Source organism: Curcuma longa, chromosome 2 (assembly GCF_044706935.1).
Source record: "Curcuma longa cultivar G26 ecotype Majalengka, Jawa Barat chromosome 2, ITB_CL_G26_1.1, whole genome shotgun sequence".
Taxonomy (NCBI): domain Eukaryota; kingdom Viridiplantae; phylum Streptophyta; class Magnoliopsida; order Zingiberales; family Zingiberaceae; genus Curcuma; species Curcuma longa.
Window position 1 is genome coordinate 10,410,005 of NC_133862.1, and position 25,969 is coordinate 10,435,973.

Consider the following 25,969-nt stretch of genomic DNA (forward strand, 5'->3'; position numbering starts at 1 on the left):
GCTATATGAATAATCCTTTTATTACACAAGTAATGTTGCATTCTAGCCTTTTCTCGTCACTACCTTGACCATAAATTTACTTTCCAAGTGTTATCCACTGAACAAATAGTAATTAGAAATCCACAGAAGACTAGCACAGATAATTGTTAGAAACCAACATCCAACTATAATTTCATATTTCAAATGACTATCACATTCAGAGGACATCGGATTATTAAGGCAAAAAATGTAAGAAGGCATTGCAAACATGAACTTGGATACCTTAGGAAAGAGAGAAGCAATCCTACACACGTAGTCAAGAGCCATGCAATGAAACCATACTGAAGAAGGGAAAGGATATGTCAGCAAGATAATAAAGAGAAAATACGCTTGATTAACATGTATGCCAACTTCATAATTAGGGAAAACAAAAGGCACATTTTATAGAATGAATAAACAGAATATAAATTTTTGCAAATTAAATTCAGAAGAGCCATAAAGGATCAATTGCAACTAACAAATTAAAGTAACAACAGAATGAATGAATAAACAACATGCAATACAAAGTAAAATTATAAAAAACATAAGAACCAAGATCGATGTAGGGAAAAGCTAATAAGAGAGAAAAATATATGATGCCTTCAGAAATATTCCAGTCCACAATGTAAGAATATTGTTATTTGTAATACTAATAGCACAGACCCAAAATATTGATCCGGTTATATGAATATGATCATTAACTGCTATCTGCTAAATAAACTACATGGAAAAAAAGGTACACGACGTATTCTCCCAAAAAGGGTAAAAGACAAATTTGATACAAAACAATATGTGCAGTTATTGGTAGAATCAAGGAAAATACACTTTTTCCTAGTAAACCTTGCGAGGCCTAGATGTCATGGCCATCCCTTCTGCATGTAGAGACCACAGGAATGCCATGATTGAACAGACAGCTGGTGACAGAAGCAGAACAGAGAAACCAAACTCAAACTGTAGATAAAAGAAAACAAATAATTTTAAAACAAGAAAGTATGGAACTGGAGAGTTTACAATCACATTTAAGCTGCTATTCAAGGCTTGGCATATACAAAATCACCTGTTCATGTGTAGCATTAATTACTTTAACAGGCTTGGGTCGGAAAACTGACACGAGCACTGTCTCTGCAATGAAAACCAAAGTAAGAAAGATCCACGCACGTTCAGCAGTACCAGCTATTTGATGCAGCATGAACCTAGAAAACCTGAGCCACTTTTCTAATCCCTTCTGTCTAAGTTCTTCAGACAAGGATATTTGATTTGGGACAGTACTGTCCAGTCTACCAGAATCTGGGACAGCAACATCTGTAGCATCTTGATGCTCTCTGCCTGCATCTAAACTACTTCTCTGCAACAAGGATAGAAGCCTAGGATCAAGCCCTCTCTCCTTCAACATGAAGGTGAAATTTGGATCAAGACCTTTATCTTGAAGAAGACTAGCCAATTCATGGTCTGAAAGCCCAATTTTTCTTTTCAAAATAGACGTAACCCTTGGATCATTCAGCCTGTCCTGTAAAAGTAGTGCAATATTCACATCCAAACCAGAGTGATTTCCGGATGGAGCACCTGATCCACTTGATCCACAGCCTTGGCTTTCTAGACCACTGCTAGAACAAGCAATAAGGGAACTATTGTGATCAAGATGTCTATCAGTAGTTCTGACCCCTTCAGAATCATGTACAACAGACCGGCACGAATTGCTACGTAATCCTAAGCTTGCACTCCCATTATCTACATTCTTGTCACAATTAGCATCTTCTTGGCAACTGCGAGAACGACCAAAAAGCATATTTTTCCTGTTGTAGCCACTAACAGAAAGATGGTTATTTCCACAAATATCCTCCACAGAACTAGCTTGATTACCTGCTTCAACACTACTACTACTACGTTTCATACTTGATCCACAACCTTCAGAAGAACTCGAGGAACTATTTTGTCCATTGTGTCGGAATCCTTCTCTAAGCCGTAATACAGTACTTCTTAAAGCAACTCTCCTTTCAAACAATGGGTCGGAGACAAACAATCGACGAGAAACAGCTGCACCCAAAAGGACAGATGCTACAAAAGCATAACTTATGCAATGACCCAGGTACCTGCAGGATGGATTGCTTATAAAAAGGATGGAATAAATCCCAGTATATTAGGAAAAGAGACCAAGGAAACAAAGGTACCAGTAATGCACTCCGAAGCAGATAAGGAATATTCTGGATATTCCAGCAACAGTCAATGCTAGTATGCGACTTCTAACTATCTCAAATGCAAACAAGCAAACACCCATATTCCAATCTACCACAGAAAAAGATAATTAATGAAGCTCAATGATTGTGTCCGTAAGACAACAAACAAAGGGGACAGAACCATGAAGACAAAGACAAACATTTACCAAGAACAAGAACAGCAACTGAAGTTACTGCCCCTAGCCAACGAGCTTCCTTTGCTGTCAACCCATACAAAACAGTGTATACTACAAGAACAACCAATGAACCAATATACAGAAGTCCTAAATGTAAAGCCCTGCACAAAAACATTCACTGGGAAGAATGAAAACGTGAAATCAATGAACTTCATATCCAACAGAATTGAAGAAATAGCAATATCGACATCGTATATAAGCTAACAAATGAACTTACCTGCTAGATTTACGCATGTACAACTCATTTGGATCTGGTGGTTCAGTTAAACAAGCAACAGCTCCAACTTCAATACAATCAGAATATGCAAATTTGTATGATCTCTGTACATATTCATCAACATCCAACCCATTTCCTTAACAGAATAAGTAATTGTTAGAATGCATAAGATCAATTATGAAAACAAGCTGACAGCACATAAAGAAGCTAGATGAATATTGAAAAATGGCAATTCTATAGTTTCCAAGTTTATATTACTCATCCATATGAGAAGGAAGAAAGCATAACTATGAGAGACTAAACGAGAAGGAAACAGCAAGCGTTACCATTAAAGACAATTCTGCAAATAAAGAGGATATTGATTGCTAGTGCAATTACAGAAACACCAAAGAAGAAGCCAGATGGTGAATATTGCTCAGAGGCACTCACACCAGCAGTAACATAGACAGCACAGAGCTCATAGGCACTAAGTAATGCGACAGCCAGACTAAGAAGATAAGCAGCTCCCCTGCAAGGAAGAATTCAGGGCTGGTGAACCAAATAGAGACAATATATCAATCATCATTTATTGAGTGAAATGAGGTTATCTTAAAATCGTTAACATATATGGGACCTGAAATCCCAAGTTACACCAATGTTAGACATTGGTCACCATTCACACTGGAACCCCCATATAGACAAGTGCATCCATCCCTTTTCAATCAAGTAAACTCATTAATGCCACATTGAACATCAATATTAGTTTAGGCAACATATAGCAGATAATTGATTAACTAGATGAGGAGTTTAATCTAAAATAAGATGAACATTTTATCCACAGCTTCTCCTCGTCATCCTCCTCAAGTTATGTTTGTCCCAACTATTTGGGACCGGCTACGTGAATCTTATACTTTTATCGAGCTCTATGTAATGTTATATCATTAGTAACATCTGAATGAATTATATCATAATTCATTGCACTATTAACGTTTTCCTTTGTCTCTCTACGCTTTATATCTTCCAATCTAATTCATCCAACTCTTCTAACTATAGAATTTGTCTTTGAACATATCCATCCTATCTCAATCTATTTTCTCTTATTTTACAATCTACTGAAGCTATAAATAATTTTCTCAGATATTAATATTTTTTCGTGCATCCATCATTCTCTCTACTACAGTACATGTATGATATATATGAAATGATTATCATCAATTCGTAAGTGTCTATATTGATTAGTAAAAAAACAAACAAGTAGATGAATTAAAAAATTAAACTAATTCAAACACAAGTAGTAAAAAATATATGAATAATCATATGAACTAAAAGGAAAAGAAAACAACATAAAGCAGGCAAGATATAATTGAGCTCTATGTAAGCTATATAAGGGCATCCAATCTAAGAAATCATCAATCCAATGAGAAATATCAAAATACGAATTTCACATATTCAAGCAATGTTTGTGATAAAGTTAGCATATATGGGTGCTGGAGAATAACAAATCATAATATGCTAACACCAAAGAATACATACTTAAACTTTGTGATTGTGTCCGCCACCAAAGCATTATAGAATAGAATGCCAATAAAAGAGCCATGCCAGCCATTATTACAGCCAAACCAATTATATTGCGTCTCAGAAGTCCAATAATTATGCCTCCCCATGTTATTAGTAGAACAATAGGAGAAAGAACAATAGCCCATGCAATTAGTGATAGAAGGCGAGAAATCACGCTTTGTTGATGTCCTTGTATAATATCAGGCCATTTTCTTGCATATATCCAACTAACAATTATAGTTCAGAGGGAGAAAATTATTCAACATAAGCAATGAATATTACAATAAAGCAGGATAATGCAGCAGTGTAAGAAACTACATGTCATGAAGCAAGAAAACCATGATAAAACAAAGATTATGGTAAACACATTAACATCAAAGAAATTTTCCAAGAAAATTATTACAGAAGCCACATATGTTTAATTTGAGCAATATTAAGTAAACTAGTCAACAAGGAAAAAAAACTAATCATTGACGGAGATTAAAAAAATAAAGCAAACAACAGATTTGAAAAGAAAAAAAAGTTAGCAGTCATATGCTAGCAATGCATATTCATCCCAAAAACTTATTGTTTCTCAAGGTTTGGTGGCCCATAATTGACTTGCCAGGCCAGAAAACCACATCTCCAAACTAGGCTTACAGGCAGTTTCTCTTGCCTTAGGAAATCTCATCTACAAATACCCAAAACAAGATGGCCAGCCTACATAAATAATTCACCATATCTATCCATACTTCACAAAGAGTTAAGGCTTACAGATATCCTATCCTGGAGACAAGAAGTATGAGCTTAGAAAATACTGCAGCATAGTTGGCAAAATCAGCTCTTTGCTTGACACACTAATCTGTAACTACAATTTGAATTCTAATCACAAACAAAAAGATTATGGTGAAGAGCAATAGTGAATGGTAAGTAGCCCGTGTTCATTTTAAAATGCCTACCAGGGTGAATGAAAATAAGCTGGACCAACAACAAATTTAAATTATTATAGATACACAAATTAAAATGATTGAACAATTATGCTTGCCATGTACAAGGGAAATAGTCTAAATTTAAAAGGATTCAGAGTGACACCTAATGCGTACAAGGCATCACATTAATCTAATTTTAGAAATTTCTTTTTTTCAAGTAAGCAAAAAGATAAGAAGCTTTCTAGAGTATAACAGAAATGCATTGCCATTCCTATGCTCCATAAATTGTCTTTGTCGCACCCAAGCTAAAAAATGTAATGTTCAGATCCATCATTAAAATCATAAATAGAGAAACAAAACATTGAATGACAACTAACTACGGCAAGATTATACCAAAAAATATTATAAAACGGATGGTTAAATGACTAGAAAATGTGCTAGGCACATCATAATCATTCATTAACCAATTAAAAACAGGACATTGGATTATGGTGCGAGTTGAACCAACCGGCTGACTCTATGAAGCATTATGATGATAGCACAAACATAATAACTATCCTAGTTATGCATCACTCCGCAAGCTAGCCTGACACGTAAGCACCACGTGAAAAGTTAATAGAAAACCTGTATATCCTCCACGGCCTCCAATTTACAGACCAGAGAATCCAGAAACTGAGAGGACTTAAGACACAGAAGAGAGCACCGCAGATGGCACATGCCAGCGCAACCTGATGCTCCTCATCTCCCTCCATGCCTTCTTCTCCCACCACCCAGTTTCCAGTCACACCATGGAAACAGGAGTAGATGCCTACAGCAAAAGAAACTAACAGGTTAATTTCCGCACCGACCCACTTAAATGCAAGAAAAACACTAATCCGACCGAGCAACACAAAAGGCACAAATGCCACCTTCTCCCCATTCCAATCCTTCTCACGATCCGCGAATGTCCGAAAATACAAAATTCAAAAGGAATAAAAAAAACTGCAGAGAAACAAAGGACACGCGGAAGCCGACCGAGTAAAAAGGATCCTACATCAAATTCTCGGGACATAGAACAACGAGACGAACCTTGATCTGCAAACGGAACCCTAAATGAGGCAGCGGAATTTGGCGGGCAAAGATGCGACGCGGAAACGAGGGGAGAGGTACCTTTGGCTCTTGCAAGCGAGAGCGAGATTTTCGCTCGACGGAGGCGCCGGAGTCCGAATCCGAGCGAGGAGGCCGGCGAGATGCGACAGATTTTTGCCTCCGCTCGAGAAAACCCTCGAAATCGAGCTGACGACGCGCGTGCGCGTGTGTGTGAGAGAGGAGAGCGACAGGGCGGAGGTCGGTCGCCCGAGTAAGAAGACGAGGTGACGTTTGTCAATTCGCTTGTGCTGCTGCTCAGAGACTGAAGCGCGGCAGCATCACCCATGAAATCAATCTGGGTGACGTGCCAAAATCCTATTCGTATTCCGCAGTGGACCCCGCGTATAATCCAATATCAGGAGTAATTAAAAAATATATTTTTAGTTGATATGTTTCTCAAAATAAAAAAATTTATCGAAATTTGAATTTAAATAGATGAATATTTTAAAATTTAATTTTTAAATATGTATAAATTATATTTTAAATTTACTCGAAAAATAGTTAAATTAGAAAAAAAATAATCTATCTTCGAGATTAGTCTGAAAAAATTAAGATACTTAAATTATTAAAAAAATAATAATACATATGTTTTTTCCTATCAATATTATATAGTGGTAATAAAATGATCGAGATTTAAATTTCAAATACGATGGATATTTTGAATTAGGAAAGATTGTCTAATTTCAAATACTTAAATTATCAAATAAAAAAACCTATGCATATGCTAGAAACTTAGACCAAATATAAATTAAACTTTTATCAAAAATATGAAAAATGATTTGATTAAACTTGATTCATTTTCTTTCCACGCTTTATAGGTCGTGTTATAGCAAAAAAAAAAAGTAAACTTCAAATATTTCAATTTTGAATATGTATTTTACTATTTATATTGTTTTTTCATTTAGTTTGTTCGCATTTTAGTGTTATTGCGTTGTGATTTTTTAATATAAAATAATTATCATATTTATAGTTTAGACACTTTAAATGGCTAATCTATGTGCCTGTTAATATTAGTTGCCATGGCTTAACAATATTTTATATCGAAATTTCAAAAGCTAAATAATGATAGATATAAAGCACATAAGTAATGCAATAAATCAATCTCTTTATATATATATTTATCATATTTGACCTTAATTAGCACATATATTTTTCTGAAAATATGATCTGCATCAAAACGAACAACATCAAATATAATACGATTCCATCGAAGCATTTGATTATATTTTAAAAATCATCCCCTTTAAATATTATGGGCAACGCTCCTTTAAATTTTAAATGATTGAAAGGACATTTTATTATTATTATTTTTTATCAAAAAAGCACTATACTTCACTATTTAAGAATGTATAATTACATAAATACCCTTCATTATTCTAATATTTCATATAAATTTAAAATTTTAATTTCTAAATTAGAAACCCAGTATTTATGATTTCATAATTATTATATATATTCATCTAATATTCACCCTGTAACAATTATAAAATTATAATTACTACAATATATATACAACAATAATAATTATTATAATTCATCAGATTGATTCAAAATTTAAATGAAAGATTTAAATAAAAAATAATCATGTTAAATATAAAATAATATTAAATAATATTTGAATAAATATACATAATAAAATAGTAAGATGAAGTACTCTTTTAATAAAAAATCAAAATCAGATCACCCTAATTTGAAAATAAAAAATAGCCTTTTAGAATTTTGCCCAAATATTATCTCATATGAAATCTATATAGTAATTAAAAATCCAAGTTAGATAAAAAATTATTTAAAATCCACTTCATTGATTAAGATATGTTTTCCTTTCTAAAACACTCTAAAAATATGAGAATTCTTATGTTAAAAGTTACTAAGGAGGAGAAAATGATTAAAAGAAGAAAAAAAGGAATCCAAGTTCAATTAAGCATGCTCACACCATTAGATAATATCGCATGTTGAAATGAACTCTCAAGGTAAGCAAAATAGTTTATTTATGTAAAAAATATATATTTTAGAAAAATTATTATAGAAAATAGTTTCTGAATTTTAGTAAAAACAAATTACTACGGAAGATTTCATGAATTGTCCCAAATTAAAAACGTCTTCCATAAAAAAAGAGCTTAAGAGTGCATCACCACACAAAAAGGACAGTAGAGAAACAAAAGAAAAAGGAAAAAGAAAAAAGAAAAAAAGGCGAGGCCTTAAAAAAATTGGAGGAGGAAAAAGAAAATAAAAAGACGAATCAAGAAAATATCGTGACGTCATCCGAACGGATCCAGATCGGAGGATCACGATTGGGAGAGGCAGGCGACGAGCTCGGCCCCGATCCGCCGATCTGCGGCGGCGCGGAGCTCCGGCGCGACGAGACGGTAGCGGCAGAGAGGGCAGGAGAGGTTGAGCTGGAGCAACCAGCCGTCGAGGCAGTCGCGGTGGAAGACGTGGCGGCAGGGGAGGCGGCGGACGCGGTCGCCGTCGGCGAGGCGGCAGAGGCAGACGGAGCACTCCGGGCGGAGGTCCTCGCCGCGGGGGAGGAGGAAGGGGAAGGTTCGGTCGGCGGCGAGGTGGTCGGCGAGGAGGGCGAGGCCCGCGAGGCCGGATCCGAGGGAGCCGTCGCGGTCGGCGGAGCCGTCTGGGTCAGCGGAGTGAGAGAGGGGGAGGAGGCGGAGGAGGAGCGCGCGGAGGTAGGCGATGGACGACGCGGCCGCGGCCAGGAGGAGGAGCGGGAGGGAGTCGCCGGGGACATCGTGGAGACGGTTCGAGAGACCCATTGCTATTCCATTGTACTGGTGAAGTAACAATTTATATATATATATATATAATAAAATCAATTGGCATAATTTTTAAAAAATATTTTAAAAAGTTATTAAATTTTAGGAAACATTTTGATTATTTTTAAATTTTTTTTTTAAAATTGTGATGTGACTTTAGTAGAAAATTATAGCTCATTGGAAAACAAATTTATTGCAAATTGCAATGACAAAGATAACTCTGGCTTTATTCAAGGCACTAAAAAAAGCCAAATTATTTCCTGTCCACATTAATTATAATTATTATTATTATTTGTGCACACATAAAAAAACAAATTTTGTGGCTTTTTTGCTTGTCAATTTCTTGCTTGCATCACTGGTGACTTAAGGGAGAAACAATGATTTTTCAACCACAACAAAAAAACAAATAAAAAAAGAAAAAGATAAGTAATAAAAGCAAAATGCACCACCACCATCTAATTTGCAACTAATCGCATACAGATCCTTCCTTAACCATTAAGTTAGATTCATCCTTGGGGCATAATGCAATTAAATCTAAGTACATGGACCGCCTGTGAAAATTGATCTCCTGAATAGGCAAATTATATTTTTGTCCCTTTCACTTTAAAACTGTGGCCGCTTCATATCCAGTAATGCAGTCAAGCTATTTGACAGAATGATGATGTGAAATATAATTTTATTAAAATTATAATTTTCATATTATTATTTTTTTAAAATTTTGATGTGACGTATTTTGTAATTATATTTAAGATCATTAAAATTACAATTTACCCAAAGGCACACTTATTTCTTAAAATATCATTCTCTATTAAAAAATAAAATAATAAAAAAAACCTACCTAAAGATAATACTTGGAAAAGCAAATAAGTAAACTTTGGAGGAGGAAATCAGTAATAGCAATAGTCAAAGTCAAAGATTGAATAATTTCAAATTGATAAGCTCAATGAGCAAATGGGATTATAAAAATTAATAATGTGTGATTTATATAATCTCCACATGGCTTGTGAAATAATTAATTATTTAATCGATTAATTAATTAATTATTTAAATGCGCAAGTTGGTATTATATATGTTATGATGATCCACCAAGATCTTGGGACCCTTCCAAGTGTGATTTTTTCTTTTGTTAAACATTTAATAAGAAGAATTATTTTACAATTAATGTGATGAATAATAGAGAATGTTGTAAATAACTCTGAAATCTTAATGGATTTCTAACCCATGAAGTAAATTATGCGGGTTTGACCAGCCGAGTCAACTAGCAAACTAGGCCGGCCGGACTGAGCTAATTAGGCTAGCAAGGTCCACGAGCCAAATGGACGAAATGGGTCAAGTGACACGAGGAGACTAGATAAGTTAGCCGTCCTAGTAGATTAGGCAAGTCATAAGTTTTTTAAATTCATCAAATGTAATATATCATGAGTGGAATTTGATTTAAACCTTCGTTGTCTAGGAAGTTCGTCCCATCTTTTACCATAGCCTGCCTCAAGAGCAATAAATCTATGATTGTTATACCTTACTCTGAGATGTCATGAGACTAATACTACTTCCACATTAGCATAAGAGTGTACAATTAGTTAAATTGGGGAAAAAATGTCGTATGAATGTCGCATTAGATTAGCTCGTTAATAGCGAACCGACTGAATGTAATGGGATTTTAACATGATTTGTCAAGCTAGAGTGCTACATTTGAACATGATTGTGCTAGATTTATGTATGATGAAAGAGTTTTTCAGCTGGTTCAACAGGAGAAGAACAACAAGGTCTAAAGCTAACAAGCTCCTAATAATTGTGAACAAACTTATATGAATGAAAACCACATAGGGAGGAAAAAAACCACTTGTGCAACAGAGTGTTTAAAAAAACTGCTTACCCTCAACTTACTCTTGCAGACCTACTAACCACATGAACCAAGTGGGGCTCTTCCACCATCCTTCCACTCATGGAGCATGTTGCAGAGGCTGGCCATGCAGTAAGCCTCTGCTGCTTTGAAGGACTCATCACCCTGCCACCTACTGCTCATCTTGTTTGTGTTTCCGGGCACAACTAGACATGCAATGTAAGCACAGATTTCATGGTCATCCTACTGAAGACATATCCTTGAGTTGATCAGTAGTGTTATTATTTGATTGTGCAAATCACATTTGTCATCAATGAGAAAAATGACTGCAACCAGAAGAACAGATATGGATCTTACAGTTTGCCCATGCTTTGAAAAGCCCTTGTTTCAGTAACTAGAGCTCTCTTTTTTGTCTAGGATAATGATCCGGTAAGGGGTGGTTGAATAGCTTTTGTACTTCCCTGGTGAGCAATCCATCAGTAGTCTTGTTTAGTTGCTTGGTTCAATTCTTCAAAAAACTTTCTGTTGAATGGAAGTATCTCCACAGACTCTAGACAGTAAAGCAGTTGCTCACAGTTGGCCCAGAACAAGAAATATGAAATATAATAAATGTCAAGAAGAAAAAAAAAGCATAAGAAATAACATAGAGAGATTCTTCCTTGGAAGGATTATTATCACTAATCATCTGTTTTTTTTCAAAGTACAAATCAGGAAGGAGGGGGAAGAATGTAAACCTAATCAAGCATGTGCTGGTCCCTTTTTGACTTAAAAAAGGAGGTTGATTGCAGGCAAAAGTACCAGATCTTGAGTTCTCAATGTGATTCGTTTTGTTTAACTGCATCTATTGAAAGCTCCACATGATATTTGATTTCTTTACTCTTCCCTTGCAGACCAACCACACTCTATCATTAGTTTGATAATTGATATGTTTTTTAGTTAATGCTCCTCCATATCTGTAAGACTAGTTTTCACTTTAGAACAACACTAACATGACTATATATTTCATCTATCATTATATTTTGCAGATGAAAGCTATATTTTCTACTACACGAGTAATATTAGGGGTAACTACAATATTGTTAGGAGCCAATCATTTTGCAGGTGCCGTGAGATGTGAGAATACAAAAGAGCAGGGGAAAAAACAGTATCATTAACAATAATAAGAACTTGAAATTTTTTTCCTTCATAAATGCAGAAGAAATATAAAAGTAGACACAAGTTTTATATGATTCGAGAATAATTTACCTATATCCACATGACCGCATATAAAAGGTAGACCAAATAATATATTTAAAAACAAATTTAAATGTAGACATAGCATTCGCATAACAGGTTTAATACCTTCAGCAAAACATACTTGGAACAAAGAATAAATTACTCACCATACTTGAGGTTGGATAAATTTTATAGTTTCCAACGTAAACAAAGCATGCTAACCAGGGATAATGGAGTACAAATTTGGTGGAGGTAGTACGATCTAGTAAATAAGGAAATGACAATGCCCTTTTCCACACTCATTCTATGATTTTAGCAGCCTGGCTAACATGCTTTAACTTCTTCCTGTCTCCTCAACCAATTTCAGGAACCATGTTATACAAACCAACATCCTATTAAAAGTATTGAAAATAAGACTACTCATTGACCAGGAAAAATTATGAAGGAGAGAGTTCTTCCTTGTGTCAATTCAAAAGAAGACACAGATAGCCCACCAAAATTATTACTGACACAACACTGCCCTCAATCAATACTAATTTTAGTTCTCTTGATGCTCATCAGCCACCAGATAAGCAAAAAACTCTATATAAAGCCTCATCCGCTCTTGATGCAATGCAAGCACCAGCCTCAGTGACAAGGAGATGGGTTCACAGATCTCTGAGAAAGTGAAGCTTCTTGTAGCTGTGCTTGCACTCCAATTCTGCTATGCAGGGTTTCACATAGTTTCCAGGACTGCACTCAACTTGGGTATCAGCCAAATAGTGTTCCCAGTTTATAGGAACATCATTGCTTTGGTTCTGTTGGCTCCCTTTGCATATTTTCTAGAGAAGTAAGATACAACAATACATTCACTAGCCTGATGTAACTCTTCTTCTTCTTCTTAATTTTTTTTATCTCTGTTTCAGAAAAGATAGACCACCCCTTACCATATCCTTCCTCTTTCAACTTTTTCTTCTAGCATTATGTGGGTAAGGATTTATGTATTTCACTAGTTTTAATTTGGTGCAATAATTGCAAACAAATTTTATGTTATATACCCTATAACTTTTCCTTTTCAGGATAACTGCTAACCAAGGATTTTACCTGTTGGGTTTGTACTACCTATCTCCAACCTATGCTTCTGCAATTCAGAACTCGGTTCCAGCCATAACATTTGTCATGGCAGCAGCACTAAGGCTTGAACAGATCAATATCAACAGCAGATATGGTGTGGCAAAGGTGATAGGAACAGTAGCCAGCATTGGAGGTGCCACCATTATTACCCTCTACAAGGGCCCTGCCTTGCTGAATGGCAAGTTTTTGCTCTTTGCCTCTTCCAACACAATCCTGAACTGGACCCTTGGTTGTGTCTACATCCTTGGCAATTGCATAGCATGGTCTGGTTGGATGGTGCTTCAGGTGATTATCTGACTCACTGAATGATTTGTATTAAGAATCATAATTCATCATGGAGTAAAATCTACCTCAAATTATACACAGGTTCCAGTGCTCAAGAAGTACCCTGCAAGGCTCTCAGTCACCACAATTACCTGCTTCTTTGGTCTAATCCAGTTCCTCATTATAGCAGCCTTTGCAGAGAAGGACATAGAAAGGTGGAAAGTCCACTCAGGAGGGGAGCTTTTCACCATCCTCTACGCTGTAAATTTACCATTCATCCATCTCATGATCACTTGTAAAAAGAAAGGAAAGAAAAACATGGCTTCAGCGACGACCCCAATTGTCACAGAAGAGCTTCTGCGACAATGAGAGGTCGTCGCAGATTCACTTGTTGTAAAAATCATCACAAAGGACCATTGCCATGTTTCAAAAAGTTGTCATAGAAGATAAAATTTCTTAAATCTGGAGCTTATAATTGTTATTATTTTTACAGGGTCTTGTATCATCAGGGATCTCTTTCTCCCTCCAGATTTGGTGCATTGATAGAGGAGGTCCTCTATTTGTAGCAGTCTTCCAACCAGTGCAGACTGTGGTGGTGGCCATTATGGCAGCTGTTATACTTGGTGATGAGTTGTACTCAGGAGGGTAAGGCAAACATTTCAACTCCATTTATGTTATTTCCCCCCCTAAAATATCGATAATTAATTTGAAGAACTCATTTTTTCTTTATTTTCAATAGGATAATTGGATCCAGTTTTATTGTTGTTGGACTCTACTTTGTTCTCTGGGGAAAGAGTGAGGAGAAGAAGGCAACACAAGTTGTATTGAAAAAGGATCTAACAAGGCATCTCCTTGACCAAGAGAATTCACATAAAGAAATTTGTGCAGTTCCTGACATCCCATGAGATTCCAAAGTGCTGTTTAATTAGCTTAATTAATTAACAAGCTCTTCATAATCAATGTCTTGTCCATCTTGTACATGACAGTGTGATTGTGATTTGTGAGAATCATGTACAATTGTTAAAAAAAAATGTAGGTGTGTTAATTGATGAAGAAACCTCTGAATGCTTAAAGCAAAGGAGAAACAAAACCTTAAATGCAATCATGAGATGCTTCCAAATTTACAAGGACAGAATCTACTATGCATGATTTTCAGCTATTGAAAACCAAGAAGCATCTGAAATTTGGGGCAAGTTCTAGATGAAATACTTGAGAAATTGACAAGAAATAACCAAACTAGGAAATAATGTCATAACCAAGTCAGACATCCCATTTCTTGGATTTTGAAAACACAACTGTTGTTGGATGTGGTGTAGACTTCATTGATAGTGTTGAGTGACAAGTGATGCAATCCAGAGCTTTCACATTTAATATGAGAACTACAAGTCCTGGAGACCTTATCTTGTTTTTAATCAAGTCAAGACTTGCAACAAACTGTGAAGCAATTAGAATGGTGCACTCCCTGTTTTGGAAGGAGAACAACAGTATAGCAGTCAAATTTGCAAAGCCTTTTAATTGGTAGAAAGAAAACCTATATTTCTGTCAAACTTTAGCAAGGAAAAAAATTAAGTATAAAAGGAGAAGACATACATACATTAACTAAACTTGAAATTTAAAAATTTCGGCACAGAAGCACTACACTGAACACATTTAAGTGCACTCAATATTAACATACAGAACCAAAGGTAAGCCTACTATGCCTGATGATAAAAAAAAAATGCTATCAAAAGGCTCCAACAAGATGGATGCTTCAAAAAAGGCCGCTGCAAAACAACTTCAATAGAAGAGAGTGCCAACCAACTATTCACTCAAATGTGAGTGCTTGAGGGGCTCTCATAGCCATCTTTTCACAGTAGTAAAGTCAATAACAAAAATCTTAGCCTTCGGCATTGCATCGAACACCTTATGTGCGACCAATATCGATGCAATTCAACCGGAATTAATTACTAATCTACTTTACGGCAAGAATGAACACCATAAACAACCACATCCAACCTCATACCTCACTCGAAGCTTCCTTCTCCGCCACCACCACCTTCATCTTCCCCACCACCATCGCCATCGCGAGGGCTCCACTCCAGCTGCTGCCTCAATCCGAGCGTGCGCATGGCTGTGAGGTGGAGCCACCGCGCAGTTGTCTGGATGGAGATCTGTCCGCAGCCGACCCGAATCCCGTGATCCGTCCCTCGCAAAACCCCACGATGTCTGTCCAAACTCACCCCTGCGCCCAGCACACATCATTAAGGCCACGGCCATGCGCATGGGCAGCGGCGACGGTGGACGGCGACAGCTTGGATTCACACAGCGTCGGTCAGCATCAGCGTGGAGAGCAAGCAGCGATCGCTTGTCGGAGTACTACGGAAAGAACATTTGGATGTCTCTGATAATCTTTATCAAAATTAATGATAAAGTGATTTTCAAAATGCACCTCGACATTTTTAATACCTTTCTTTTTTGTGAAATGCTCCCTAAGATTTAATTTATTTTAGAAAACATCTATCTTAGCAGTTATAATCAAATATTTCACATGTTAAAATATATAATTACCTAACTAAAACTGTTTATTAATTGCTTCAAAATACATTTCGACAATAAAATAAAATATATATATCAACATTTTATTAGGATACAATTAAATATTCACTATCCTACTGAATTTCTACTCCATACTTAAAATGCTTTCTTGGGCTGTAGCTGCACTTGGCAGGCCGTCCAGCCCAATAAGATCTGAGCTCTTGTCAATCTAGGCCCAATGAAACTACACAGTTGTATAATATATCGATGTCTAAAAAATTTTTTTAAAAAAATAAAAATACAAAATCTTGTTGATTGATTCAGCAATCCAAACATATCATTTGTTCCTGTTTATATCGTTTGCTAGATGAGTCACAGGCCACCTGGCTTGAAAGCAAACGATTAAGGTGGCACTCACAGGCCACGGTGAAAGCAAACGGCAGTACCCATGGATAGAGAAGGAAAATGTTGGAGGATTATGAAGCACCGCTAAGATTTGCACGGCAAGAGGAAACAGGGTAAGAACAAAGACCAGGGATGCTCTGATTCAACCGTCTGACGCTCAAGTCAGATTGCTCATCGGGGAAGAAAAAGGAGCATAAGTGAATCTATGAGTACATGTGTACCTCTTCCCATGAGATGGAGAGAAGATATATAGATGCATGTAAGAAAATAATGAAAATCTATCTTATCTCAATTAAGAAGAATATTCCCTGAGTGAATATTTTGTCAGAGAAGATGTCCCATATAGATAAGGAAACCATCCCAACATCACCGTCGTAACGAAAAATCTTATCGTTCATATTGATACGACATCAGACTGTGCCATCCTGCTGCATTAATAAGGGGATAAGTTACCCATTATATCACGTGATTGTCCGTGTCCTTCTGTCGGTGGTATGTCCAACTCAATGAGAAAATGATCAGAGCGGAGTTGGTTGAACATGATGTATGGGACTAGGGGACGTGGAGCATGGTCGAGTAGAGGGAGCCCGAGCTAAGGTCGACTAATACTGAGATGGGATATGACTGAGAGGAGTCTCGGTGGAATAGTCTGGAGTTGAATTCGAAGTAGAATGCCAAGTCAAAGTTAAACTTTGAGAGAGGGGTTGGGTGTGAGATCTCGATTTGAAGGCGAATACCGAATCGAGTATTTGATCTTGACCTGAGCTGCCTTCAGAGTCAGACTCATGAGCCAGAGTTGAGAGGAATACTGAGTCGAGGTTGCCAAACCAGTCAACCCTGGAATCATGTCTTCTTCCCCGATGTATCGTCGTATCGAATTAAATCTTGACCTTATAGACCCTGACATACCGACCCATAACATCATTATTTCCAATTTTTCATCTATATTTTTAAATTTAATAAAAATAATAAATATAGGGCAAAAACTAGCACAATTGAATATATAAAAAAAATGGGTTGGTGGTTTGGTGCAAAGTGCACCACACCAACCCTCTTACTTCCACACCTAACACTATATGCATCACTAATCAAGTATAATTAAACAACTAATTGAATAAGATTTCAGTTTGAAAACTTATTAAATGATTTATTTTTCATAATTTTGGGGGGAATAAATAAATCTATGAAGCATGTTTAATATTTTATTTTTGTTAATAGTAAATAAATAAATATATATATATATATATATATTAATTTTCACCAATTAAATAATACATGTCATTTAAATCGATGCCACCGGATTACCGAATATACCCTCGTTAGAGGACAAATATGGAAACCAATGCCGTAGGAACCGAGGCGATCTGGCATTTGACTGCCAAGGGCACGATAGTCATTTGCAGAGGACGGCGGCGGATACGCCAAGGCACCGAGTCGATTAATACCCCCGGCCGCCCGGCATCTCGCAACGAGGCCGAAGAAGAAGAAGAAGAAGAAGAAGAAGAGGAGAAGAGGAAAGAGAGGCGAGAGCGATGGCGTCGTTGCAACTATCGAGTCAATGGATCGCCGGAAAGACGGCTTTCGCCTCGCGGAACTCGCCCCGGACGGCGGTGCCTCGACGCGTCGCCATGCGCCCGATCAGGGCCGGATCGTACACCGACGAGCTCGTCCAGACCGCTGTGAGTCGATCTAGTCTCTTTGATCCGTTATTGGTTTCTGTAATATGATCCCTCGGCCATGATCTGGTTTTAAAACCCTATATTACTAGGCAAATGATCGCCTTTGGACCTCTCTCCCGTCTGGGTTTGTCTGATGAAAGTTTTTTTTTTTTTTTTTTACTGATTGTGGATTTTGTTTCCGTTGATTTGTTGAACTAGTGCTATCTTGTTGTGCTGTGTCTGGTTTTTGTTTAAGATTTTATATGCTGTAGGTTCTGGTGAGTCTATGTTCCATAATACTGCAACAGGATGAAAATATATAAGAAGATGAAGTGGGTTTTGGTTGGAGTTTGAGGTTTCTTTAACATGAGCAGACATTTAGACCCAGAAATTGGAGATCTTGCTTTTGCTTACTGAAATCTGAATAGATGGTCAGCTTATTGATTTTTTAATCAAATATACTGACATTTCATTTCAAGTGATAGAAGGATTTATGTACATCTGATTTATATGATGGTTAATGTCACATAGAATTGCTCCATTCTCGTTCAAAATCGTTAATGTTTAAACTCTCGTGGGCTAAAATTGTCTAGTGACTAGTTGTAGTGACGATGAGTCGATGACGGCTAAGGAAACTAAAAGCACTTGGATTATCCTATGGGCAAGGAAATAAATTGTCTAGTGACTAGTTGTAGTGACGATGAGTCGATGACGGCTAAGGAAAGTAAAGCACTTGGCTTATCCTATGGGCAAGGAAATAGTTTGGGAATGAACTTGGCCTTGAGGGCAAGGAAGGATGGGGTTCATGGGAATGTGCATTGCACTTGGACATGGGAACTCAAAGCTTCTACAGTAGCAAATATGCCTAAATCATCTATGTAGGATATATATATTGATGTAGTGGTTCACAACAAACATGTATTCAAATATTGGATCTGATACTTCTTAACTAGATTGCCTGTATAAAGTTGGATGGTATATGGAATCCTGTTTTATCATGTTAAGATCTTTAGTTTCTTGTCGGTATTCCAAAACTTGTCGTGCCAATATTCCTTTTGTTTTCTTATTTATTGCCATAATAGTCCTAATTATTGTAGCAAAAAGAATATGGCTCGTAAAGATTGTATACAAGGACAAGACCAATTACAATGCAGTGTTGATTCATCTCCATAAGAAAGAAAGAGAAGATGATTAACAAACAACATATATGCAGTCAATGGTTCATTACTTTAATTTTGAAATAGAATAAGCTAATTTGTCTCTAGGATTTTTTTACACTTGTTGTTTTCTTTTCTGTGAACATTGTCTTTTTGGCAGTATCTCTATTTAGTTACACTTTTGCTTTGCTGAGTCAATTGTTTGCTTATTTACTGTTGTAGAAATCTATTGCTTCACCTGGGCGTGGAATTCTTGCAATCGATGAATCAAATGCTACATGTGGCAAGAGGCTTGCATCAATTGGTCTGGAGAATACAGAAGAAAATCGCCAAGCTTATAGGCAGCTTTTGTTGACCACCCCTGGTCTAGGTGCATACATATCTGGGTCTATTCTTTTTGAGGAAACATTATACCAGTCAACCATAGATGGGAAGAAGTTTGTTGACTGCTTACTCCAAGAGAAAATCATGCCTGGTATCAAGGTTGATAAGGTAATTATAATCTAGATCAAATAGGCCTGTTAGCGTTATCAAAGTTAAGAAAATTTTGATTTATTGCCATGAAATTTGAAACTTTACTCTTCTTTGTCTCATTGTCAAGGGCTTGGTCCCATTGCCTGGATCAAACAATGAATCTTGGTGCCAAGGATTGGATGGATTGGCTTCAAGATGTGCTGAATATTACAAACAAGGCGCACGTTTTGCCAAATGGTTTGTTTAGTTCTCTTACATCCTCCTAGTATTTGTTTCATATTTCATATTGTACTTTATCCAATTACGTCGGCATGTATCTTCTAAATGCACTGTAAAAAACTGCAGGAGGACAGTTGTTAGCATTCCTTCGGGACCTTCAGCTCTGGCTGTTAAGGAGGCTGCATGGGGACTTGCTCGTTATGCTGCTATCGCCCAGGTAAATCAGACACCGGTTTCTAGTGTACATGACTAGAATCTCCAATCTAAAGTATCACTGCATTTATTCTTGAACCATGAAATATTTCAGTTTCAAATGTGAAAACAACTTGTCGATAATAGTTGGCAGCATGTGGAAATTCTGGATTTAACAAAAAAAAGTTGTCCAGGAAAGATAACCCTTTGCTGTAGATCCTTGATATGTATGCTCCTACAATTTTCAGAATGGAGGAATCTTTGCATATAATTATCATGTTTTTCTGACTGCAACCAAATGTGACTAACTTTCAAGATTAGCGCACACTTACTTTATTCTATCATCTGCTTCTTATTTTGATTATCATTGAATTTAATATTATTGTTCTGGCACTTATTTTTTACTGGTTTTTTACATACTTCAATTCTTACCACATCGTAGGATAATGGACTGGTCCCGATAGTGGAGCCTGAGATCCTCCTTGATGGGGACCACTCTATTGAAAGAACTCTTGAAGTGGCCGAGAAGGTTTGGGCTGAAGTCTTTTTTTATCTAGCTGAGAACAATGTGGTATTTGAAGGCATTTTGCTCAAGCCTAGCATGGTCACCCCGGGTGCCGAGCACAAGGAGAAAGCATCGCCAGAGACCATCGCAAAATATACATTAAAAATGCTGAATAGGAGGGTACCCCCTGCAGTTCCAGGGATCATGGTATGCTTAACTTTCTGAGGATTGCATCTTTATCTACACTTCACATCTAGCAATCTCCACTTTAATTATAACTTTCTGGTTATAGAATTTGAGATAATAAGCAAATAAATGTAGAATGCTTGTTAGTTGTTGTGATATATTTTCTTTTTTTGTTCAGTTTCTTTCAGGAGGTCAATCAGAGGTGGAAGCCACTTTGAATTTGAACGCGATGAACCAAGGCCCCAACCCATGGCATGTCTCCTTCTCTTACGCTCGTGCTCTTCAGAATAGTGTCTTGAAAACCTGGCAAGGGCAACCGGAGAACGTCGAAGCTGCACAAAAGGCGCTCTTGGCTCGTGCAAAGGCAAATTCACTGGCTCAGCTAGGTCGGTACTCTGCAGAGGGGGAGAACGAGGAGGCCAAAAAGGGGATGTTCCAGAAAGGATACACCTACTGAAGAGAATGTGCAAAGCACAATTTTAGTTTCCAAAGTAAAGTTTCTTGCTATGTCATTTGAACTTAGATTGCTATTTGCTTCCATGTTTTGCAAATTCGTATGGGTCAGAATAATTATGGACACGGCTGCTACAAACCGATTAACATTCAGGTGCTAGAGTATGGAATTTCAAAATGTTTAATTGTCTGAGGTTTATCTTCTATCCATCAACAATAGGAAACATGTGTTTGTGTATGCACTTTTTCTTTTTCACTATTCGACTTTCATCCATCATGGTTAAGAGTGAAATCTAATTGAGCCGAACAATAAGAAGCTTGAGTTTGGCTCGACTAATTGTTCTTCAAAAAAAAATGATAATCCCAGTAGCCACATCTTTGAGGGTGGTCGGTCCGAAATTACGGAAGTTTTTCACCGACCATCATGGTAAATCGGGAAGCGCATACGACGGCCAATCCAGATGTCCAGCATCCTTTGATTGCGTTTCTCATTTGGAGAAAAATTTCTGCAAATACGTCGTAGTTAAGGATCGAATACGGGTCCTAAGTTATAATCTGGATGTCCTACCGTTGCACCATTGTCCCAGGGATGACTAATTGTTCTTCAAGCTTGAGCTTTGAGTTTGATTTATAACAAAATTAAATATTTTGTGAACCAATCTAATTCGGTTCAAAAATAATAATCTCATGAATACGTTCGTAAGTTTTTTAATTAACATGAATATGCTCGTAAGTTCACATATCAAATACTATTAAGTTCAAATTCAAACTTGATAATATTTTCAAATTCAAAATTAGATTCAAACTCACTTGTTAACTTAATCAAACAAATTCAAATATTTATTTTTTGACTCAAAAATTGAATAGCTCGCAAACAACTTAACTCATTTCCACCCCTCATCTTGGTAATGAATGAGGCAAGTTAGAAAGGCAAGAGTCAGTTTGGCTTAACTAGTGTTGAGAAGAGCATGAGTCTACCTTAGTGAATTGAACTTAATGAAAGCAGAGATAGTAATGAAAGAGCAAGAAAACAGAGAAAGAAAAACATAATAATATTTCAATCTCATACTAACAACAGCCACCAGTAAATTGCTGAGACAATAACCGTGAGTCTCAAAATAAAATAAAATAAAATAAAACAAAAGCAAGATTATAAAAAGTCAACTTAAACACCAAGCAGAAAACTAGTACTTAGTTCCAAATGCCAACAACAAAAGCATCTTTGATCCTCCCTAAGTTCACTACCTCACAACGACAATGTCGTCGATCTTCAAAATCATCCTCACACACTCGGCTGCCAGTGTAATTGCGCTCGTGCTAACCAACAACGGCTGCACGACATTCTCCTCCAGGATGTTTGTGATTTGTCCCTTCCTCACATTGATTCCAGAGTTGATCTCGCCCTGGGCATGCCGGTTCCTGAGCTCCGTGACGATGGCTATCGGGTTAAGGCCAGCGTTTTCAGCCAGAGTGTAGGGAATGACCTCGAGAGCTTCTGCGAACTCCTTTATGCAGTAACTTTCCATACCTTTGAGCTCTTTTGCCCAGGCTCCAAGCTGCCTGGACATTTCGATTTCGGGCGCACCCCCACCGGCAATCAGAAATTTCTTATTCACCAAGCATCTGTAAGACGATGCAAATTATATGAATCTACTATCATAGGAGAGTGAATTGCAAATGATGAACACAACCCAACCATTTTATTAGGTATGTTCAAAAAACAGAAGCAACTAATACCTATCCTTTAAACTGTCCGATTGACTTTTGATGAAAATCAATACCCTTATTGTTATCTAATCACCATTTTTATGAGCAACCTAATTTCTTCTGTGATCCAAGCTGACATAAAATTTTTGTGTTTGCAAAGCAATCCTACTATTGAATCAAGGAAAGTCACAGATTCAATGGAAAATAGTACTCTTTCCAGTGTTATTGTGCTTAGGATAATATATCAATCAATTTGAGATTTTGAGCATCCAGATATTCCAAAAGAGCAACAGCGTGTGAAAGTATATTAATGCCTTAACTTGAAAACAGCCTTGATGAGAATTTTGAGTAGTTACATCTGAATTTTATAAAATGACTCAGATCCTGATGCTTAATTTACAACCCTCAATGACAGAGCTAACTGATCTTAAACAAATGATGATACAAAAAGTTTATCCATGATATCCTAGACTACTTGGATTCAGGTACTAGCATCCAATACAGTGTATTGGAGACAAGTATTTGCCTATGGTACATTATCATGCCATACCATCAGCAAGAGGATCTACTCATCTAGAATCTAACACAATAGCTAAGTATTGTCATGTCGGCATGAGAAACTTCATGAAAATAGTCAATGTGAACTCTGTCAAAATTGCTACAATGCTCTCATCTTGCTTTCACTATAAATGCAATATGATGAACTATCAGCATGGATCCTTTATTAATCGATGCAACTGTAGGTTATTATCACTGCTTGGATCCTTTATTAATTGCATTCCACTAGTGACAGAGCATCACAATTTTTGTCACTGATTAACGTTATTACTACTCATTGCCTATTTTTTACCCTACTCCAAATGCCATACATAACTTATCTGATGTCTATAATAAACTAAAATTAGAACATCCCATAATATCCTCAAACTTTATACTTTTCCTACTTGGCCCCTTAGAAACCTTAAACATGCCAACTATAAATGTGATGTCAAACTAGCTCCCTATCCAATAATTCACTAAACCTTCAGCATCACAGTCATCTATGACACCAGCTAATGTAATAGCTCAAGAATTGTCCTAATAGCACAACATACAGATTCAGGCACTTTCTACTCAACCCAACCGCACAATGGTTTCATCATGTATAACCGAAAACAAAAAATAAAAAGGGAGAAGAAAGAAATTTGACCACAAAAATCAACCTCCAGTTATTAATAACATTTTCACAAAAATTGCAGGTAAATATGGAAGGTCATTTGCACAGAGGTATAGATATAATGACAAGGGGATGGATTAACCTGACAACACAAAGGGCATCATGGAGACTGCGTTCTGCCTCGTCAAGAACCAGCTGGTTTGATCCTCGAACAAGCACAGTTGTTGTCCTTCCCATGTCTTTGATTCCTGTTATCTTTACAATCTTTCCATCCCCGATTGACACTTCCTCGACGCAGTTTGCAAAACCCAGCTTGTCTTCTCGGAAGTGCTCAATATTAGCAATTGGCAGGCAGTTCAAAGTTTTTGTGATAAATTCAATCTCATCCCTTTCCACATCCTTTACTACCAGAATCTTCGCCTTGGCCAGGTAGTGCAGTGAGAGATCAGTCACGGCATCTCTCAGAATGCTTTTTTGGATAAGAAGAACATTACATCCTGTTGCTTTGATCTTCTTAACCATCCCCAGGATATAATTCCGTTCTTCGCGTAGAATCCGGTCCATCTGGGTGTAGTCAGAGACCACGATGCTCTGCTCGATGTCAGTCTTTGGTGGAGAAATCTGAAATTGTATGACAGCAATCTTAGCATTCTCAACCCGAGTTGGGCCGCCAGCCGAATGGCTGACCTTCTTATCAAAGACGAGACCTTTGACTAGCTCAGTGTCATCAACAGTGCCCCCGAGTTTCTTCACTATCTTCACATCGCGGAGATCTACAATGTCCGGTTGTGCAGGGTCGACGACGGAGAGGACAGCATCAACCGCCAAGGGGGCCAGAAGGGAGGAATACTGACTAACGACCTTGCTGTTGAGGGAGGTAGCGGCGGATTTCACAAGGTCATCGCGATTGGAGAGATCAAGCGGTATGGCCATACTGTGGAGGACATCGACGGCGCGGATGGACAAGCGGTGAAGGGCGTCGGAGACCGCGGTGGGGTGCACACCGGCGGAGAGGAGGGAAAGGGAGCGCTTGAGGAGGGATCCTGCCAGCACGACCACAGTCGTCGTGCCGTCACCGGCAGCGGCATCCTGCGAACGGGATAGATCGACGAGCATCTTGGCGGCGGGCTGGATGACCTCCATCTTGTTAAGAATGGTGGCGCCGTCGTTCGTGATGATGACCTCGCCGTTGGCGGAGGCGATCATCTTGTCCATTCCCTTGGGCCCAAGGCTAGTGCGCACGGCGTCGGCGACGGCGCGGGCGGCGATAATGTTCGCCTGCCGGACATCGTCACGCCGCTTTGTGTCCACGTAACTCTCCGTCTTCGAGGAGGGACCCCGAGGGACAGCGGCGGCGGTGGCCATGAGGAAAGCAGCGGCGCCGCCGCAAATGGAGCGAGATCTACCGAAACCCTAACTCGCACACGGAGCTTTCGAGAATCGAGGAAGAACTCGCGCAGAGAAGGAGAGTGATAAGTATTTGACGATTTGGGTCTATGAAAATAGAATATACGGGCCGGTTGATGGGCCCCAAAGTGGCCCAATAAAGTATACGTTCAACATTGGACAACCATTAAAATCAATAAATTGGAAGGACTTTTTTTTTTATTTCTAATTTTAAACAATAAAAAAATCGTTGATTAAATTGCTAAATAGAACGTAAATTTCAAATATTATTTAACCTAATTAAAAGGCTATTATCTTTTTTATTCTAAAAATATCTTTAATAGTGTTCCGGCCGGATGCCGTGGACGGTGAAACCATCAGTCAATAATCTACCACCTCATATATTGTCGCTCCTGCTGGTGAAGGGACTTGAAGAAAAATTGAGCGAATGAATTAGCAGGGTGCCGGAGATTCTCGACAAACCACTCCGACGCTCAAGTCAGTAAGGAGAAAGAAATGTGTGAAGTCACTGAAAATCAAGAG

General features: G+C 37.6%; 5 protein-coding genes across 5 annotated transcripts; 2 read left to right on the forward strand and 3 right to left on the reverse strand.

The window, feature by feature from the left end:
* Window positions 1-130: 130 nt before the first annotated feature.
* Window positions 131-6,369, reverse strand: LOC141821580 (calpain-type cysteine protease ADL1-like). The gene is made up of 11 exons (XM_074708963.1): window positions 6,158-6,369; window positions 5,714-5,897; window positions 4,154-4,408; window positions 2,972-3,153; window positions 2,646-2,781; window positions 2,399-2,529; window positions 2,187-2,301; window positions 1,076-2,108; window positions 859-969; window positions 262-320; window positions 131-164 (listed from the first exon to the last, which is right to left on the reverse strand). The coding sequence occupies exons 2-11, from the start codon at window positions 5,839-5,841 to the stop codon at window positions 131-133; spliced, it is 2,184 nt and encodes a 727-aa protein (XP_074565064.1). The 5' UTR covers window positions 5,842-5,897; window positions 6,158-6,369.
* A 2,003-nt stretch (window positions 6,370-8,372) lies between these two features.
* LOC141821078 (E3 ubiquitin-protein ligase RHA2A-like) lies at window positions 8,373-8,982 on the reverse strand. The gene has a single exon (XM_074708444.1). The coding sequence runs from the start codon at window positions 8,980-8,982 to the stop codon at window positions 8,503-8,505; it is 480 nt and encodes a 159-aa protein (XP_074564545.1). The 3' UTR covers window positions 8,373-8,502.
* Window positions 8,983-12,646: 3,664 nt separating this feature from the next.
* LOC141821077 (auxin-induced protein 5NG4-like) lies at window positions 12,647-14,440 on the forward strand. Its single transcript, XM_074708443.1, has 6 exons — window positions 12,647-12,866; window positions 12,943-13,005; window positions 13,096-13,435; window positions 13,517-13,675; window positions 13,908-14,059; window positions 14,154-14,440. Exons 1-6 carry the CDS (start codon window positions 12,679-12,681, stop codon window positions 14,317-14,319), a joined length of 1,068 nt encoding a protein of 355 aa, XP_074564544.1. The 5' UTR covers window positions 12,647-12,678; the 3' UTR covers window positions 14,320-14,440.
* Window positions 14,441-17,813: 3,373 nt separating this feature from the next.
* On the forward strand, window positions 17,814-21,433 carry LOC141818725 (fructose-bisphosphate aldolase 3, chloroplastic-like). The gene is made up of 6 exons (XM_074706180.1): window positions 17,814-18,012; window positions 19,371-19,640; window positions 19,750-19,859; window positions 19,968-20,058; window positions 20,476-20,745; window positions 20,903-21,433. The coding sequence occupies exons 1-6, from the start codon at window positions 17,866-17,868 to the stop codon at window positions 21,179-21,181; spliced, it is 1,167 nt and encodes a 388-aa protein (XP_074562281.1). The 5' UTR covers window positions 17,814-17,865; the 3' UTR covers window positions 21,182-21,433.
* Window positions 21,434-22,195: 762 nt separating this feature from the next.
* On the reverse strand, window positions 22,196-25,486 carry LOC141822414 (T-complex protein 1 subunit delta-like). The gene is made up of 2 exons (XM_074709859.1): window positions 24,183-25,486; window positions 22,196-22,800 (listed from the first exon to the last, which is right to left on the reverse strand). The coding sequence occupies exons 1-2, from the start codon at window positions 25,403-25,405 to the stop codon at window positions 22,419-22,421; spliced, it is 1,605 nt and encodes a 534-aa protein (XP_074565960.1). The 5' UTR covers window positions 25,406-25,486; the 3' UTR covers window positions 22,196-22,418.
* Window positions 25,487-25,969: the final 483 nt, after the last annotated feature.